This window comes from Naumovozyma castellii, chromosome 1 (assembly GCF_000237345.1).
Source record: "Naumovozyma castellii chromosome 1, complete genome".
NCBI lineage: Eukaryota > Fungi > Ascomycota > Saccharomycetes > Saccharomycetales > Saccharomycetaceae > Naumovozyma > Naumovozyma castellii.
In genome coordinates, this window is record NC_016491.1 from 978,072 (window position 1) to 992,092 (window position 14,021).

The 14,021-nt window shown below is 36.1% G+C and overlaps 9 protein-coding genes and 1 non-coding gene across 10 annotated transcripts; 5 read left to right on the forward strand and 5 right to left on the reverse strand.

Moving 5' to 3' along the window:
- Positions 1 to 142: 142 nt before the first annotated feature.
- Positions 143 to 460, reverse strand: QCR10 (ubiquinol--cytochrome-c reductase subunit 10; the record flags this gene model as incomplete). Its single annotated transcript, XM_003673386.1, has 2 exons — positions 143 to 370; positions 452 to 460. The coding sequence occupies 2 exons, from the start codon at positions 458 to 460 to the stop codon at positions 143 to 145; spliced, it is 237 nt and encodes a 78-aa protein (XP_003673434.1).
- Positions 461 to 843: 383 nt separating this feature from the next.
- NCAS0Atrna5N lies at positions 844 to 917 on the forward strand. Its single transcript has one exon. It is a non-coding gene; the product is annotated as a tRNA-Asn (tRNA).
- A 136-nt stretch (positions 918 to 1,053) lies between these two features.
- On the reverse strand, positions 1,054 to 2,856 carry RSC4 (Rsc4p; the record flags this gene model as incomplete). Its single annotated transcript, XM_003673387.1, has 1 exon — positions 1,054 to 2,856. One exon carries the CDS (start codon positions 2,854 to 2,856, stop codon positions 1,054 to 1,056), a length of 1,803 nt encoding a protein of 600 aa, XP_003673435.1.
- Positions 2,857 to 3,034: 178 nt separating this feature from the next.
- On the reverse strand, positions 3,035 to 3,559 carry MEH1 (Meh1p; the record flags this gene model as incomplete). Its single annotated transcript, XM_003673388.1, has 1 exon — positions 3,035 to 3,559. One exon carries the CDS (start codon positions 3,557 to 3,559, stop codon positions 3,035 to 3,037), a length of 525 nt encoding a protein of 174 aa, XP_003673436.1.
- Positions 3,560 to 3,729: 170 nt separating this feature from the next.
- On the forward strand, positions 3,730 to 4,479 carry MRPL13 (mitochondrial 54S ribosomal protein mL50 MRPL13; the record flags this gene model as incomplete). Its single annotated transcript, XM_003673389.1, has 1 exon — positions 3,730 to 4,479. One exon carries the CDS (start codon positions 3,730 to 3,732, stop codon positions 4,477 to 4,479), a length of 750 nt encoding a protein of 249 aa, XP_003673437.1.
- Positions 4,480 to 4,710: 231 nt separating this feature from the next.
- NCAS0A04930 (uncharacterized protein) lies at positions 4,711 to 6,534 on the forward strand (the record flags this gene model as incomplete). The annotated part of the gene is made up of 1 exon (XM_003673390.1): positions 4,711 to 6,534. One exon carries the CDS (start codon positions 4,711 to 4,713, stop codon positions 6,532 to 6,534), a length of 1,824 nt encoding a protein of 607 aa, XP_003673438.1.
- Positions 6,535 to 6,723: 189 nt separating this feature from the next.
- Positions 6,724 to 7,938, forward strand: ECM9 (Ecm9p; the record flags this gene model as incomplete). The annotated part of the gene is made up of 1 exon (XM_003673391.1): positions 6,724 to 7,938. One exon carries the CDS (start codon positions 6,724 to 6,726, stop codon positions 7,936 to 7,938), a length of 1,215 nt encoding a protein of 404 aa, XP_003673439.1.
- A 106-nt stretch (positions 7,939 to 8,044) lies between these two features.
- OSH6 (oxysterol-binding protein OSH6) lies at positions 8,045 to 9,412 on the reverse strand (the record flags this gene model as incomplete). Its single annotated transcript, XM_003673392.1, has 1 exon — positions 8,045 to 9,412. One exon carries the CDS (start codon positions 9,410 to 9,412, stop codon positions 8,045 to 8,047), a length of 1,368 nt encoding a protein of 455 aa, XP_003673440.1.
- Positions 9,413 to 9,690: 278 nt separating this feature from the next.
- On the reverse strand, positions 9,691 to 11,436 carry PAP1 (polynucleotide adenylyltransferase PAP1; the record flags this gene model as incomplete). The annotated part of the gene is made up of 1 exon (XM_003673393.1): positions 9,691 to 11,436. The coding sequence occupies one exon, from the start codon at positions 11,434 to 11,436 to the stop codon at positions 9,691 to 9,693; it is 1,746 nt and encodes a 581-aa protein (XP_003673441.1).
- A 275-nt stretch (positions 11,437 to 11,711) lies between these two features.
- On the forward strand, positions 11,712 to 13,880 carry VPS1 (dynamin-like GTPase VPS1; the record flags this gene model as incomplete). The annotated part of the gene is made up of 1 exon (XM_003673394.1): positions 11,712 to 13,880. One exon carries the CDS (start codon positions 11,712 to 11,714, stop codon positions 13,878 to 13,880), a length of 2,169 nt encoding a protein of 722 aa, XP_003673442.1.
- Positions 13,881 to 14,021: the final 141 nt, after the last annotated feature.

The window sequence follows — 14,021 nt, forward strand, 5'->3', positions numbered from 1 at the left end:
ATACATAAAATCTTAAAAGCAGAATTTAAATTTTTTAAAAGGATAAGTATATGTCATTATAACGTGAAGAATATATGTAACTTATTGTGTATGGAATAATTATAATAACAAACAAATGCTGCACCCCATATATCTATGTCACTTATACTGGCTTATCTTCAGGTGGTGTATTGTCGTTCCAATGGGAACCAACTATTGGAATTTTCTTAAATATAGCATCTTGGAAAGTAGGCCATCCCTCTACGAAAACGAAAAGACCAAATGCTGAGGCACCACCCCACAACATTAAGTTGGGGGAATAAGCCAATAGGTTCCTTAGCGACAGTCTACCTAGACGGGGGTTTGGTTTGATTCCTAATCTTGATGTGTACTAATGGGAGCAATGATGGATATTATGTTAGTCCTTTTTACTCTATTATTTTATTCCACTAAATAAACTTTTTAAACATACTGAAGTCATTGTGATGATGATCTCGGTGGAAATATCCTAGTGTTTTAATTTCAGTGGTCTAATGTAATAGTTCGATAAACAATTTTATAATGGCTGGACTATACTATCCATTCAAGTTTCTTGGTACTCCATCCCTTCGAGAAATCGCTAAACTCCGCTAAGCAAGGCCGTACCCGATATGATTGGTGGAGCGGTAAAACAAAAAAGCGCCATGCTAACGCTCAATTTTGATATCATTATTAATGTCATTCTACTCAAATAATTGGTTTGTACATTATTATTGAAAGTTTTGAGCAAACCTATTCAAATTGATGTACTTAAATGCCTTTAATCTCAAGATCTTTACTCTCCTTTATCCCCGGCTCAAATACCCAACAAAACCAGAAAAATAAGACTCCATGGCCAAGCTGGTTAAGGCGTGCGACTGTTAATCGCAAGATCGTGAGTTCAATCCTCACTGGGGTCGATATTTTTTTTTTCAATTATATTGTGTTTTTTTTCATGTGTCGAGGACAGTAGTTGAGAGACGTCTCTACGGTAACTCTGCTACAGTGCAGTATTTTAATCGCTTTTACTATATACTTTTATAGACTATATTTACACTAGGGAAGGGAATTTATCCAAAATTTAAATACCTCCTTAGCTCCGCCTGCCGTATCATAGCACGTATATTCTAAAGCATTTAAACCCTCGGCCAATTTGAACTCATATTTTTCAGGTCCAGTATCTTCCTCCTTCTTAACTCCATTGGTCGATTGTGGTGGTGATTGTGGATTCAGATATGAGGTAGGAGTTATAGCGGAAGTAGAATTTACTGCCTTCACTTGCTCTTTGTTTACTATTAGTGACGTTTCCCAGTTGGAGGAATTTAACATGGCACGAACAGATAAAAATACTTGCTGAGGATCTAATTGAAACGAATATGAGTTTTCGTTTTGACTTAGTTTGTCACCTAAAAAGGTATATTCAAACCAATTTTCTTGAGTGGATGGTCTTGTCCCTGGTGTTGGATGTACTGAATGGTCATAGAATCCCTTGGAGGCATACAGGCTCAACTCTCTTATCATTTTGTATGGTTTTTTCTCCACCGTGTATTGCTCTGACACTTGGTCATTCTGAAGTGACTTCAAAATGTTATATTTTGGAACAATTGGGGTTTCACCTTCTTCTTTCACATCCACAATAGATTGCCTTTTTGGTAATGATTGCTCTTTCTGCAGTCTGCCCTTTGGATTTAACAAATAATCCTCAGTTAACAAAGTTTTGGTATATCCATTACCAAGACTTTCAAAATGATTAAAATCATAATCATCTTCAACTTCTACCTTATGGCCATCATTTGTTGCGGCATTCTCCTCATTATCAGAGGATTGTCCTTCAGTATTCATAAGATCAGCTGGTGTCTCCAATGTTGTTAAATAGTTTTCATAATCGCCGCTTTCAATAGTTAATGTAAGTTCTCCACGTTCTTTGGCATCTTCTAACTCAGTGAAAATTTGCGTTTCTATTAGATGATTAAAATACTTGGATAATTTTTTGGCATCTTGATAAATCAGTGAACTTGGATCATTGAATATCAATGCGTTTTGGAAAACAAGATCAACATCAATTATGAAATCATAAAGTCTAACATAGACGCCAGATTCCAAATTGGTCTTAATTATATTCAATGCCATTGGTTTATGAATGGCTTCATAATATTCTGGTAACGTATCACGATCCACTAGCTCCATAAATGGGTCACTTAATTTCACAGTGTTATCAGAATCCTTGAATGGCTCACCTAAGGCTTTATCGATTTGCTTTTCCGTGGCATCCATTAATTTCTGTAAATGTTTCAACAACCTCGATCTAATGTCTTCATTGATTAGAAAATTTCTCTTGGCATTTTTTGCTCTCAAAACCTCGAATTTAATAAAGAGAACTGTTTGAAATGCATTCTTAACAATTAAACTATCTGGTTCATTAAAAGAGTCACAATTCTTAGCCAATAATTCAACATCTAACAGGAAATTCCTTATACCTTCCTCTTTATCAGTCTCGTAATCTCTAGATTTAATTTCATTAATAGATATTGGGTTTTCAATCTTATAGTAATATTGAGGATGAAATTTTCTACTTGGCAATTTGATGAAATCTTTGAAGATATCCTTGTAAGTTTCCGACAAAGTATCCAAGGCATAATTAACAAAAGTATTAAACTTCGGTATCGTCCATTCAGCGTTGTTTTGAAATAATTCGGATTCAGGATCTAATGGCTTTAAATAGTCAACCGATTCTACATCATCTAAATGTCTTGGGCGTTTACCGGGAAGGTATTTTCTTGGTGTAGGTTGAGTATCATCTACAGTGGCCCCTACATTCTCTGTTTCATCATTAGTAATCTTCCGTTTTCTTGGAGGCATCTTTAGTCTTTATTTGGCGTGTATTTTTCACTAGAGCTGTTGTTTATATATATATTAGATGAAAACTAATATTTTTAATTATGTAAATTAACTAATTCCACATGATACCGTTGAAAACGATCAAATTCGTTACTTCTATTAAACATTTAGAGTTAGTTATTAATGTCGGTATGACCATTTATATGGTCACTGTGAGTTCTCCTGGAACGTCTATATGTACTTGATCCTCAATCTCCTTAATCACAGCTCTCAGCGTGGTCTGCAATCTCTGTTTATCAGCCGCGGTAAGATGTTCTTCTGGATCCAGCGCTTTATACGTGGAACCGATCTCTTGACTTAAAATTGTATCTGTGGTAGCCTGTTCTGTAGTAGATTGTTGCAATTGGTTGTCTGTCGCCTCTCCTTCATCAGCTATCACTGCCTTTTTGAACCAGTCTGAATCGTTACTTTCTAAAACAATACCACTATTGTTGATCATAGAGATATCGATCAGTTTATCATTAGTATCTGTAACAATCTGTTTCAATTCCTTATCTCTAGCGGCTTTCTTCTCTTCTTGTTTCAATCGGAGGGCTTCACTATACCCATCAGTCATTTGTGGATCATCGCCGTTCATAGTACCACCATATCTATCCTGCGGGTTTCTTAACAATGGGTCCTCTTCATCAGTATGTCCCTTACAGCAACTCAGTATAGCACCCATAGTGTTGTTATATTATATGATGTATTATTCTATGTATCTTGATTTAAATACTCTTGTCTTCCTGATAGAGTTTATCGCCTCTTTATTATATCGCGCAACATTAAATAAAACCTTCATTCGTTTCATTTCAACAACGATATAACAAAGAACACCGTGAAGCAGCAATAAGAATGTTCATTGTAAGGAGGACACCACGTACCATTGTGTCTCACACCAAATATGTGTCACAATTTCATACTACCGGTTCTGCTTTGAATATCATGGATTGGTTTCGTTCCAATAAAAAGAAGGAACAGTTAATGGAGACAGTGGCGTCTGCTACTAAGGAAGGAGTTGTTGCCAGCAAGGATAAGTTGGAATTAATACCAGAAAACTTTATAGGTCGGAAGAAGAACAGAAAGAGAGCTAAAGGTACGGCCATACCATTTAATGAAATTCCCTTTAATTCATGGTTGAGTAAACAGAAAGTTTCCAAAGAAGAGAAACTTGATTTGATTTTGAAAGAATCATTGGAGTCAGCTGGGATGGAGGGAGATACGCTGGATCTGGAATTCCCTGATTTAATAAAGAAGTTCCAATTTACAAAGATGTTACAGGCAAAGACAGGTTATTTGATTCCCGATTTCCAACTCACTGTGCTAGCTAAACCTTCTGATTTTAAGACATACTTTATTGATGAGATTCTCTCAGGTAAACTGGCTAGATTCAACGAGGCAGAACCAAATGCTATCCACTTAACTAAAGAAAGTTATGATGCTCCTAATATTTACCTAGAAAATACTATTGAAGAAAGAGATATTTCTGGTAAACAACAAAGGAAAAAGTTCAATACTATTCTGAAACAAATGCATGACTTAGACGAAGTTAAGACTGAAACGTTGATAGAGAATGCTAGACGTGCAGATGGTGCCAGCCAATAGAGAAATATTCATAACCCAATCCTGTATATAAAGTAAGCATTAATATTAGTGTTAGTAATAATAATAAGAATATTTTGCTTTGGTGATATTGTAACAATTGTAGATACAACGAAATATCCAATCGAGTTGTGTTTTCATGTGTCAGTGACGGTTTTCTTAGGAAGGCGGTTAATTTTCCTTTTTTCCCAGAACTATAAAAGCTGATGTCACAAAATATTTACTTTCTCTGGAATGAGATCCACTTCCAGAAAGAAAAAACAAACTCCCCAATCCAGATCAATGATGATTAGTTTTCCAACTTGGATAGTGTTAGGTCTTACCTTGACCAGTGTTATTGCCCAATCTACTGAAGTTATTACAACTTCAGATACAGCTTCAGATATAGATTTGTGTCCACGTTTCCATGAGGGAAACATACCACCTTTCTTATCAAGTTGTGATTCCAAGATTAATGAATGTATCTCTAATAACTTTGTTAAACAGTTCGATTTTTGTCAAGCTTGTGTTGCCGTTGATAGTACAGATTTGAAGGATGTTAATAATTGTCTTTGTGTTCAATGTGGATTAAAGGCATTGGTTGATGATTGTTTTAAAGATCATTGCACGGATAAATCACAACTGGTAACCTTGAACAGATTGTTAGATGGGTTCTCAACCAAACGTCCAAAATTTAACGTTGCTGAAATGCCCACTGTGGAAAATCCGCCTTTAGGTTATTTTGATTCAGAAGACGGTACTGGTAAATACAGAAATCTTCTCTCGTTTGAAAGAAAATCATTGGTACAAACTATTGTTTATCTGTTACAACCAATCGATGAGACTAGTACAGATGTTGATGCCCAATTTTGGTGGAAAAAAAGGAACAATAGAAAACACAAAGATGAGGAAAAAGATAATAGTGGGGATGATCCTGGTATTGAGGAAGGGTTTAAACCACCTCTCATTTACACCACGACAGATACATATACTACATATATTCCTAAGGAGAAGACATATACTACTTGGAAACCAAAAACTATCGAGACCACAGTTATCATTGATCAATGCGAGGGGAAGAGGTCAGTGACTACTATTGCGGACACTCTTTACATTACTGATTATGACACAATCTACACTACCGACTATGATGTATCTACTACTACCGAATATAATACAAAATATATTAAAAAACTAAAAACCAAGTATCTCCATGATTATGTTACTTTCACAGAAACAGATTTTGATTTAATTACGAAAACAAAATATAAACATGATTTTATTACTACTACAGAAACTGAAATTGAACCCAGCACAAGGATTATTAAAGTTGGTAAAACGACAAAAACCGTTTCAGTGCCCGCAACTGTAACTCAAACTAAAACAAACACAGAAACGAAATATAAATTCGAATTAAAACGTAAAGTGAAGGTGACAACATCCACCACGGTCAAAATTGAATCAAAAACAGCCACAATAACCACCATAAAGACCAAAAAAAGATGGATCCCAAGGACCACTACGGTGACAGCAGTGTCTTTAGCTACAACTACAGTAAACGGTATGCCATTGGTACCTATGCTTTCTGGAATTAAATTTGGACTTTATGATGCATCCGAGAACGAACTGGGAGAACAAAGAAGTCAGCCTTTAGAGAAGAGATATCCTAATGAAAAAGTTGAACCTACAATGACAGAATATATGTCCCTGTACGCAACAGTCACTGAGCCAAGAAGTAAAAAAACATATTCTTTTACGGACTTTTATTCTACTCCTCAGGTTGTAAGGAATAATGACAGGTATCAGACAAATTTCTCTATTCCTCCGGACTCTACCTCTTCTGCGTCAAAGCTAAGTTCTCAACTTATGGTTTATACATTTTTCACCGTAAGCTTGCTGAGTTTGTCATTAATGGGAATGGTCATTATTCCAGAATCCCATTTACAACAAACCTACGATCAACCCAAGAGTTCATTAGAGGTGACAAATCTAAATGAAGAAGCAGCGAAGACTACATTTCACAGACTACAAGAGAATGAAACTAATGAAGAAATGGCCATAATCTTAAGTGTTGATTAAGTCTAGTTTGGAATGGATAAACGTCTTATGCTCTTTTTGCAAGTTTCTATAAATGTTACGATATATTGTTTCTTTAAGCGTCGATATATATCTTTGCCAATAAATTTCATTAATGCTATTATTATTCATTTACCGACGGAGTTGTTAAGCCCGTCGGTTGAGTTTGCTTAGTTAAAAAAATTCAGACTTATGTCATGTAGCAGATGTCTAGAAGAGTCCTTTCATAGAAAGAAAGGTGAATTATACCATTTATGCCTAATAATAAGTATGGAAGAAAGTACTGGATTATGCAAAGAACTATTTGACTACCTTACAGCGGAATATCCTCATGACAATTGCAAGTTGTCATTTGAACCGGATCAACAGGGTGTTAAGACTCCTTTTTTCATTGATAAGAATGAATCCCAGGCTGAGTTGGTTTGTTTCAAATCAACATTTGTAAAAATATTCAAAGGGGTCCATAAGGAATTTACAGAGCTGGTTACCTCGAGCACTGATCTGGACAATTGCTGTAAGATCGATGACATGGAGATTTATTATATGACCGTTGGTTTATTCCTTACCACAACAGAAAACAAAACCGTATTTAATCTCCATCAATCCATCTTAATAAAAATTATCAGAAACTTTAAAGTGAGAGGGGGAAATGAAAAGGAACTTTATCGATTCTTAGAAAAGGAATTAAGGATGGTCCAACGACTTCTGACCTCCACAAACAATAAATTGAATAAATCTTCTTCGATGTGGTTACTATACAAGAAATTATATATTCTGATTTTGGAACTGTTCCCTGAAAATAAACTTGATTATTTGGATGCATGCTTTAAAGCGGCTCGTTTACATCCTGCTAATTATTACTGCTGGAATACGATAAGATGGTTCTTTGATAATATCCCCAAGGAGAAAAAATTGGAACTCTTTACCAAAGTTAAGAAATTTTGCTTTCAAAGAGGATCCGACTGTTCTTCCTGGGATACTCTCTCATATATTGTCTGCCAACGAAATCGGAAAATAGATCACAACAGAAATGAATACAGGAGAATATCGAAAATGTTTGAAGAAATATTACCCGGCAGAGATCCTGTTAAGGTTGATAACTCTTTTCCAGAATTTAGTGTTTCTCATACGTTTCAGGGCATAATAGAAATGATAGAGTTATTAAGGTTAGATAAATGGCCACCATATTTGTGCTTATTGAACCTTTTAAAGACGTTCCCCGAAATTGACCGAAGCTGGTTATTCCAAAAATGGACGGAAGAACTTCGGGTGTTTGAAGAGGAATTTGGTCACCTTTACTTTGAATATGACAAGCCTTTGGTACCAGAAAAGTATGCAGATAATCTCTTGCTATCTCGAGATATTAAATATTTTGGTTTCAAGAGATCTGTCATGAATTACTTTTAAATAATCGTATAAATTTGTGTTGTCTCTTAATATTAATTATTGGATAAATCTTTAGATATCAGTTCCAAATAAAATAATTTGATACACTTTAATATTTAAATGTGACTCAATGTTTCATAGCAAGCTGGTGCTCCTTTGCCTTTTCCTCCATTTCATATTTCTTATATCCAGGTTTTTCGAAATTACTGGTAAATGCCTGACCTGGTAAAATTGGTGCAACTTCTAATATAGATTTTATTTGCTTCTCATAGTCACGTCCACTTGGAATATGTTTGTAAATATAGAAATTTAAATCTTGTCCAGGTTCTACCTTTCTAAAAAGTTTTGGATGAAACTCCACATCGTCCTCCAAGCGCTTCTTTGCAAGTTCTCTTTGATAATCTTCAATCTTGAATTTCTCCTCCGTGGCCACTTCATGATCACGTTTAGCCAATGCATCAGTGACCTTCTTCCAAAGTCTCCGTGATTCATATTGTCCTTGCTCCTCGATTGGACGAACTTTAGGCTTAAAGGTTTTATTCTTATGAGTATCAAAAAATACTGTTTTTTTATTCTTAGGATCACTCAAATCTTTAATATACATGATATCGTTCCATTTCCCTGAAATTGTATATAAGTCTTTGCCATTTCGGTCCTTTATGTTACCTTCTATATGGTCATAGGATCCTGAAATGAAGCCCTTCGTTTTGAACAAAATATCCACAGTGTACCTAGGTCCCTTTATAAGCATATGATCCCCAAGTTCAAATCTCATCTTCCCAAACAGTATACCCCTTGCATACATATTAGGTTGAGTTAAAGTGTATTTTTCACAAGGTTCTTTCCCAGTAGAATCCTTAATATCTAGAAATTTTAAAACAGTTAATCCATCCATCATTGCTGCGCTTGAGTTACCTAAAAATCTTGACTTAGGAACCACAATACCATCAATTCGGATGGACGATTCAGGAATCATGTAAAAATAGGCAGATTCCGGAGGGTGGTGTCTTGTTTGCTCTGCTACATAGAATGCTTGTTGCTTATTTGGTAAATCCCAATAACAGGTGAAATGTTCTCCCAGCACTGGATTCAAAGGTTTTTTCACTGCCTTTGGTGCAATGTGCCAGCCTGCAAGGTAGAACTTAACAACTTTAATAAACCTTTGTAATTCATCAGGATCGGAATGAGCATCCATTAAAATATCAGGAAATTGTAAAGAGTTCGTAATTCTTTCTAACATAGATTTTTTCTCTAGGATAAATGTTGGTAGCGTAATTCTTGATAAGTCGCATCCTGGTTTCAATTGAGAAATAATATTAAGAAGAATACTCTGTCCTGATTCATCATCTTCATCTATATCATCTGTATCTAGTGGAGTGTCATTGTTAAATGAGGATGAAGATCTTGAATGAATGGAAGAGGTGGCTTTGTCAATGCTTGAGGAGCTTTGACTTTTCAAGCTTTTTCCTGGAACAATCAATTTCTCAAGGCCCATTATGGTAGTGGTATTTTAACTTAGATATTAACCAACTAATTAATGGTATTCCAATAGGTTTGCATCAATCTATGTAGACTATAAGGTTCCATGTAGTTTTGTTGGCTAAAAAGATCGTTCTTTCCCCTATAAATTGTTTTTTCTTCTAGAAGAAGCGCGGAATCTTCAGGGTCTTGTACGCAGTTTCATAGGCGTATCACACTGCTAAGAAAGAGTTTATCTATTAGTCACTATATGTATACTTATATTTACGTAAGGAGAGTACTCTCAGCTCCAGTTTAGGTGACGGGTGTTATGGGTTTCGTCGACTGTTCAAGGGCGGGAACAGATGAACTATTCTCCTCATGAACAGAGGCCGCTGTATCTGACCTGGGCCTCTTAGAAATATCAGCTTCATTCTCATCCTTTCTTTTCTTGTTCTTAGATTTCTTTTTCTTGGGTCTAGCTTCACCTTCATCGTACACTTCATCAGATATGTCGTATAGCTTCACATACCTTATAGATAATGCAAAAGTGTCTGATTTTTGATATTCTTCACTAAAGTTACGACAGAGATTGAAGAATTCTGTGCAGGGTACGTGTATGTCTATCTTCTCCTTCTTCTCAGTTACGTTTACGCTTAAACCAATATACATTGTCGTAATATGAACTTGTTTTTGGTCCTTTATTGTTTCATCGTCTTTGTTGTCATCAGTCACCTTCACGTATTTCTCCAGTTGACCCTCCGTCTTGTGAGAGCCATAATTATTTAAAATATTCTTATAATCTTCTTCAGTGTCATAACAATATGAGCTTTCAAATGGTTTTGTGAATGGATGCGCTAATTTAATGCCGGCTAGGGCTTCCAATTTCAACACCAACAATCTTGTCTTACTTTCTACAAGCCCACTCCATTTTAAATGTTCTTCGTCTGAACCCTTTGTTGAGACCGTAATGGTTAAGTAGAATTTATATTTGTAGAAGAAATCATGTTTCTGGAAAAGATCTGCCCAAGTTCCCTTGTTTGAAAAGATATCATTTGTCACTTGAATACCTCTTGCAAATTCCTCTAGAATAACTTTCTTGGTGGATTCTGTTATATTATGTGTTGCACACATTGAAGGGTATGCTGGAGTGATGACGGGCATTCTATGTGATCTATCTTGAGCATAAATTTTGGGATTCCAAACACGGACTTGTAGTGGACCATCTTCAATTGGTTTTAGTACCACTGGTTGTGGCCATTTCCATTCCGAAAGAATCTTAAAGAATCTGTTAAGAATCACAGCACTACATGCATTTGGATATAATTGACAAATTCTTGCCACTAACATGGCCCATGCAACACCACCAGGGAACCCAAAAATGTTTGCATAAATAGCTCTCCTTTGAGCCCACAATTTGATGGCTCTCAATGCTATTCTAAATACATTTGGTTTCGGGACTAACTCCAAAATCTCATCTGTGACTCTCGTCCCATTAAGAGCTCTTAAATCCTTCTCATCCAAATTTCTCAACAAATTCTTATCACTCAATGTCAAGTTCAAGGGTACCTGTGCAATGTCTAATCTGGCACAAATTAAATCAATAGAAATTCCGCTGAATTTCATCTTAATGATCGGTACAAAAGCATCTGGAACTGGTGCAATTTCATCTAATTCATCTCTTTCTCTCAACAGAGCATCAAAAACAGTAAAAAAATCTTCTCTTGTAACATGTTTGGGAACTACCACCAACGTATCTATATCACTCCCAGGGCCATGGACACCTAATCTATACGAACCATAGGTAAATATTTTGCCACCAGCATCCTTCGCCATCCCATCAGACATATTCTTATTCTTCGACACTTGGAACACAAATTTTTCAGTAAGCATTTGAAGGGTCTCTAACACTTTAACCCTATTGGCGGTTTCCTGTTCCGTTTCGAAGGAGTTTTCCTTCTTCAACTCTTGAATTAATTCATCGTTTAATTTGTTCTCAGGTGCTGTGGGACCTGCCACCGAGACAGGACCAGTGATACCGTATACTTTTTGGTAATTCATATTCCGTCGTTGCCTTTCTCAGTGAGTCACTTTCTGGAGGATTTGAATTGAGAAGGGCAACTGTAGTAGTGAGACTACTTAAACCTCATAATCTAATCTAGTGTTCACTCTACTCGCGAGATCGTAAAGGGTGATTTCCGAACACGGGCCAAGAAATCACAATTTGCGATCAAAACAACTCGACAATGAACACTCGAATGATTCACTACAAGAGGTGATCTGCTTCACCTGAAAGACTAGCTAAAGGTTCACATAGGAAACAACATCGTCGAATAATGGATGAACACTTGATTTCCACAATTAACAAATTGCAGGATGCATTGGCTCCTTTAGGAGGAGGTTCGCAATCTCCCATCGATTTGCCTCAGATTACCGTGGTGGGTTCGCAATCCTCTGGTAAGTCTTCCGTCTTGGAAAACATTGTTGGGAGGGATTTCTTACCACGTGGTACTGGTATTGTCACTAGAAGGCCTTTGGTTTTGCAGTTAATTAATAGAAGATCCAAGAAAGAGAAGGAAGCTGCGCCTCAAGCGAATACCAAGAACGATGTTAGTAAACAATTATTGGATTTGGACTTACAAGACGATGCTGATAAGAAGGAGGCTCCAGCTTCTGATAAGACTAAGAAGGGTGAAAAGGGAGCTACCAGTCAATCCGAAGATAATGCAGAAGAATGGGGTGAGTTTTTGCATTTACCAGGTAAGAAATTTTTTAATTTTGATGAAATTAGACAAGAAATTGTTAGAGAAACTGAAAAGGTTACCGGTACCAATGTCGGTATTTCTTCCATTCCAATCAATTTAAGAATTTATTCGCCATATGTCTTGACTTTGACTTTGGTGGATTTACCAGGTTTGACTAAAGTGCCCGTTGGTGACCAACCTCCTGATATTGAGAAACAAATTAAGAATATGTTGTTGAAATATATTTCTAAACCAAACGCCATCATCTTATCTGTTAATGCCGCTAATACTGATTTGGCTAATAGTGATGGGTTGAAGTTGGCAAGAGAAGTGGATCCTGAAGGTACCAGAACTATCGGTGTCTTGACTAAGGTTGATTTAATGGACCAAGGTACTGATGTTATTGATATTCTAGCGGGGAGAGTTATTCCATTGAGATATGGGTACATTCCAGTTATTAATAGAGGTCAAAAAGATATTGAAGGTAAGAAAACCATTAGAAGTGCCTTAGAGGATGAAAAGAGATTTTTTGAAGAACATCCATCTTATAGTTCCAAAGCTCATTATTGTGGTACTCCATATTTGGCTAAGAAATTGAATTCTATTTTATTACATCATATTAGACAAACTTTACCTGATATTAAGGCCAAGATTGAAAACACATTAAAGAAATATCAAAATGAATTGATAAGTCTTGGTCCAGAGACAATGGATTCATCCAATTCCATTGTTTTGAGTATGATTACAGATTTTTCGAATGAATACTCTGGAATTCTGGATGGTGAAGCTAAAGAATTAACAAGTCAAGAATTATCCGGTGGTGCTAGAATCTCATTTGTCTTTCATGAAGTCTTCAAGAATGGTGTGGATTCATTAGATCCATTTGATCAAATTAAGGATTCTGATATCAGAACTATCATGTACAATAGTTCAGGTTCGGCACCTTCTTTGTTTGTTGGTACACAAGCTTTTGAAGTTCTGGTCAAGCAACAAATTAAAAGATTTGAAGAACCATCATTACGTTTAGTAAATTTAGTATTTGACGAATTGGTTCGTATATTGAAACAAATTATTACGCAACCTAAGTATGCGAGATACCCAGCATTAAGAGAAGCCATTTCTAATGAATTTATCGATTTCTTGAAGGAATCTATGATTCCGACGAACAAATTTGTTACTGACATTATTGATGCAGAACAAACGTATATTAATACAGCACATCCTGATTTATTGAAAGGTTCTCGTGCCATGGCTATGGTAGAGGAGAGATTACATCCACCTCGTCAAATTGCCTTGGATCCTAAAACTGGGAAACCATTACCACAGCAACAGCAACAACAACAAAATCCTTCCAATGACGTCCTTGTTAGTGAGGATAAGAATGGGTTCTTTGGTGGTTTCTTCACAACTAAAAACAAGAAGAAATTGGCGGCTTTGGAATCACCTCCACCTGTCTTAAAAGCCACTGGCCAAATGACCGAGAGAGAAACTACGGAAACCGAAGTTATTAAGCTGTTGATTGAAAGTTACTTCGGTATTGTCAAGAGAACGGTGGCCGATATCATTCCTAAGGCATTGATGCTAAAATTGATTGTCAAGAGTAGAACAGATATTCAAAAAGTTTTGTTAGAGAAATTGTACAGTAGCGGTCAATTGAAGGATTTGACTAAGGAAAATGAACTAACCATTCAAAGAAGGAAAGAATGTAACAGAATGGTGGATATTCTAAGAAATGCCAGTGAGATTGTCTCATCTGTCTAGATTGGACCCACACCTATCCTAAGTCTATCTCTTCAAATCTATACTATACACTACATAAAAATGATCTAAAATGATAAACACGAACCTGTATACCGATGATTACTCGAGCAAATATACTAAATGGATTAGAGACCGTATTAT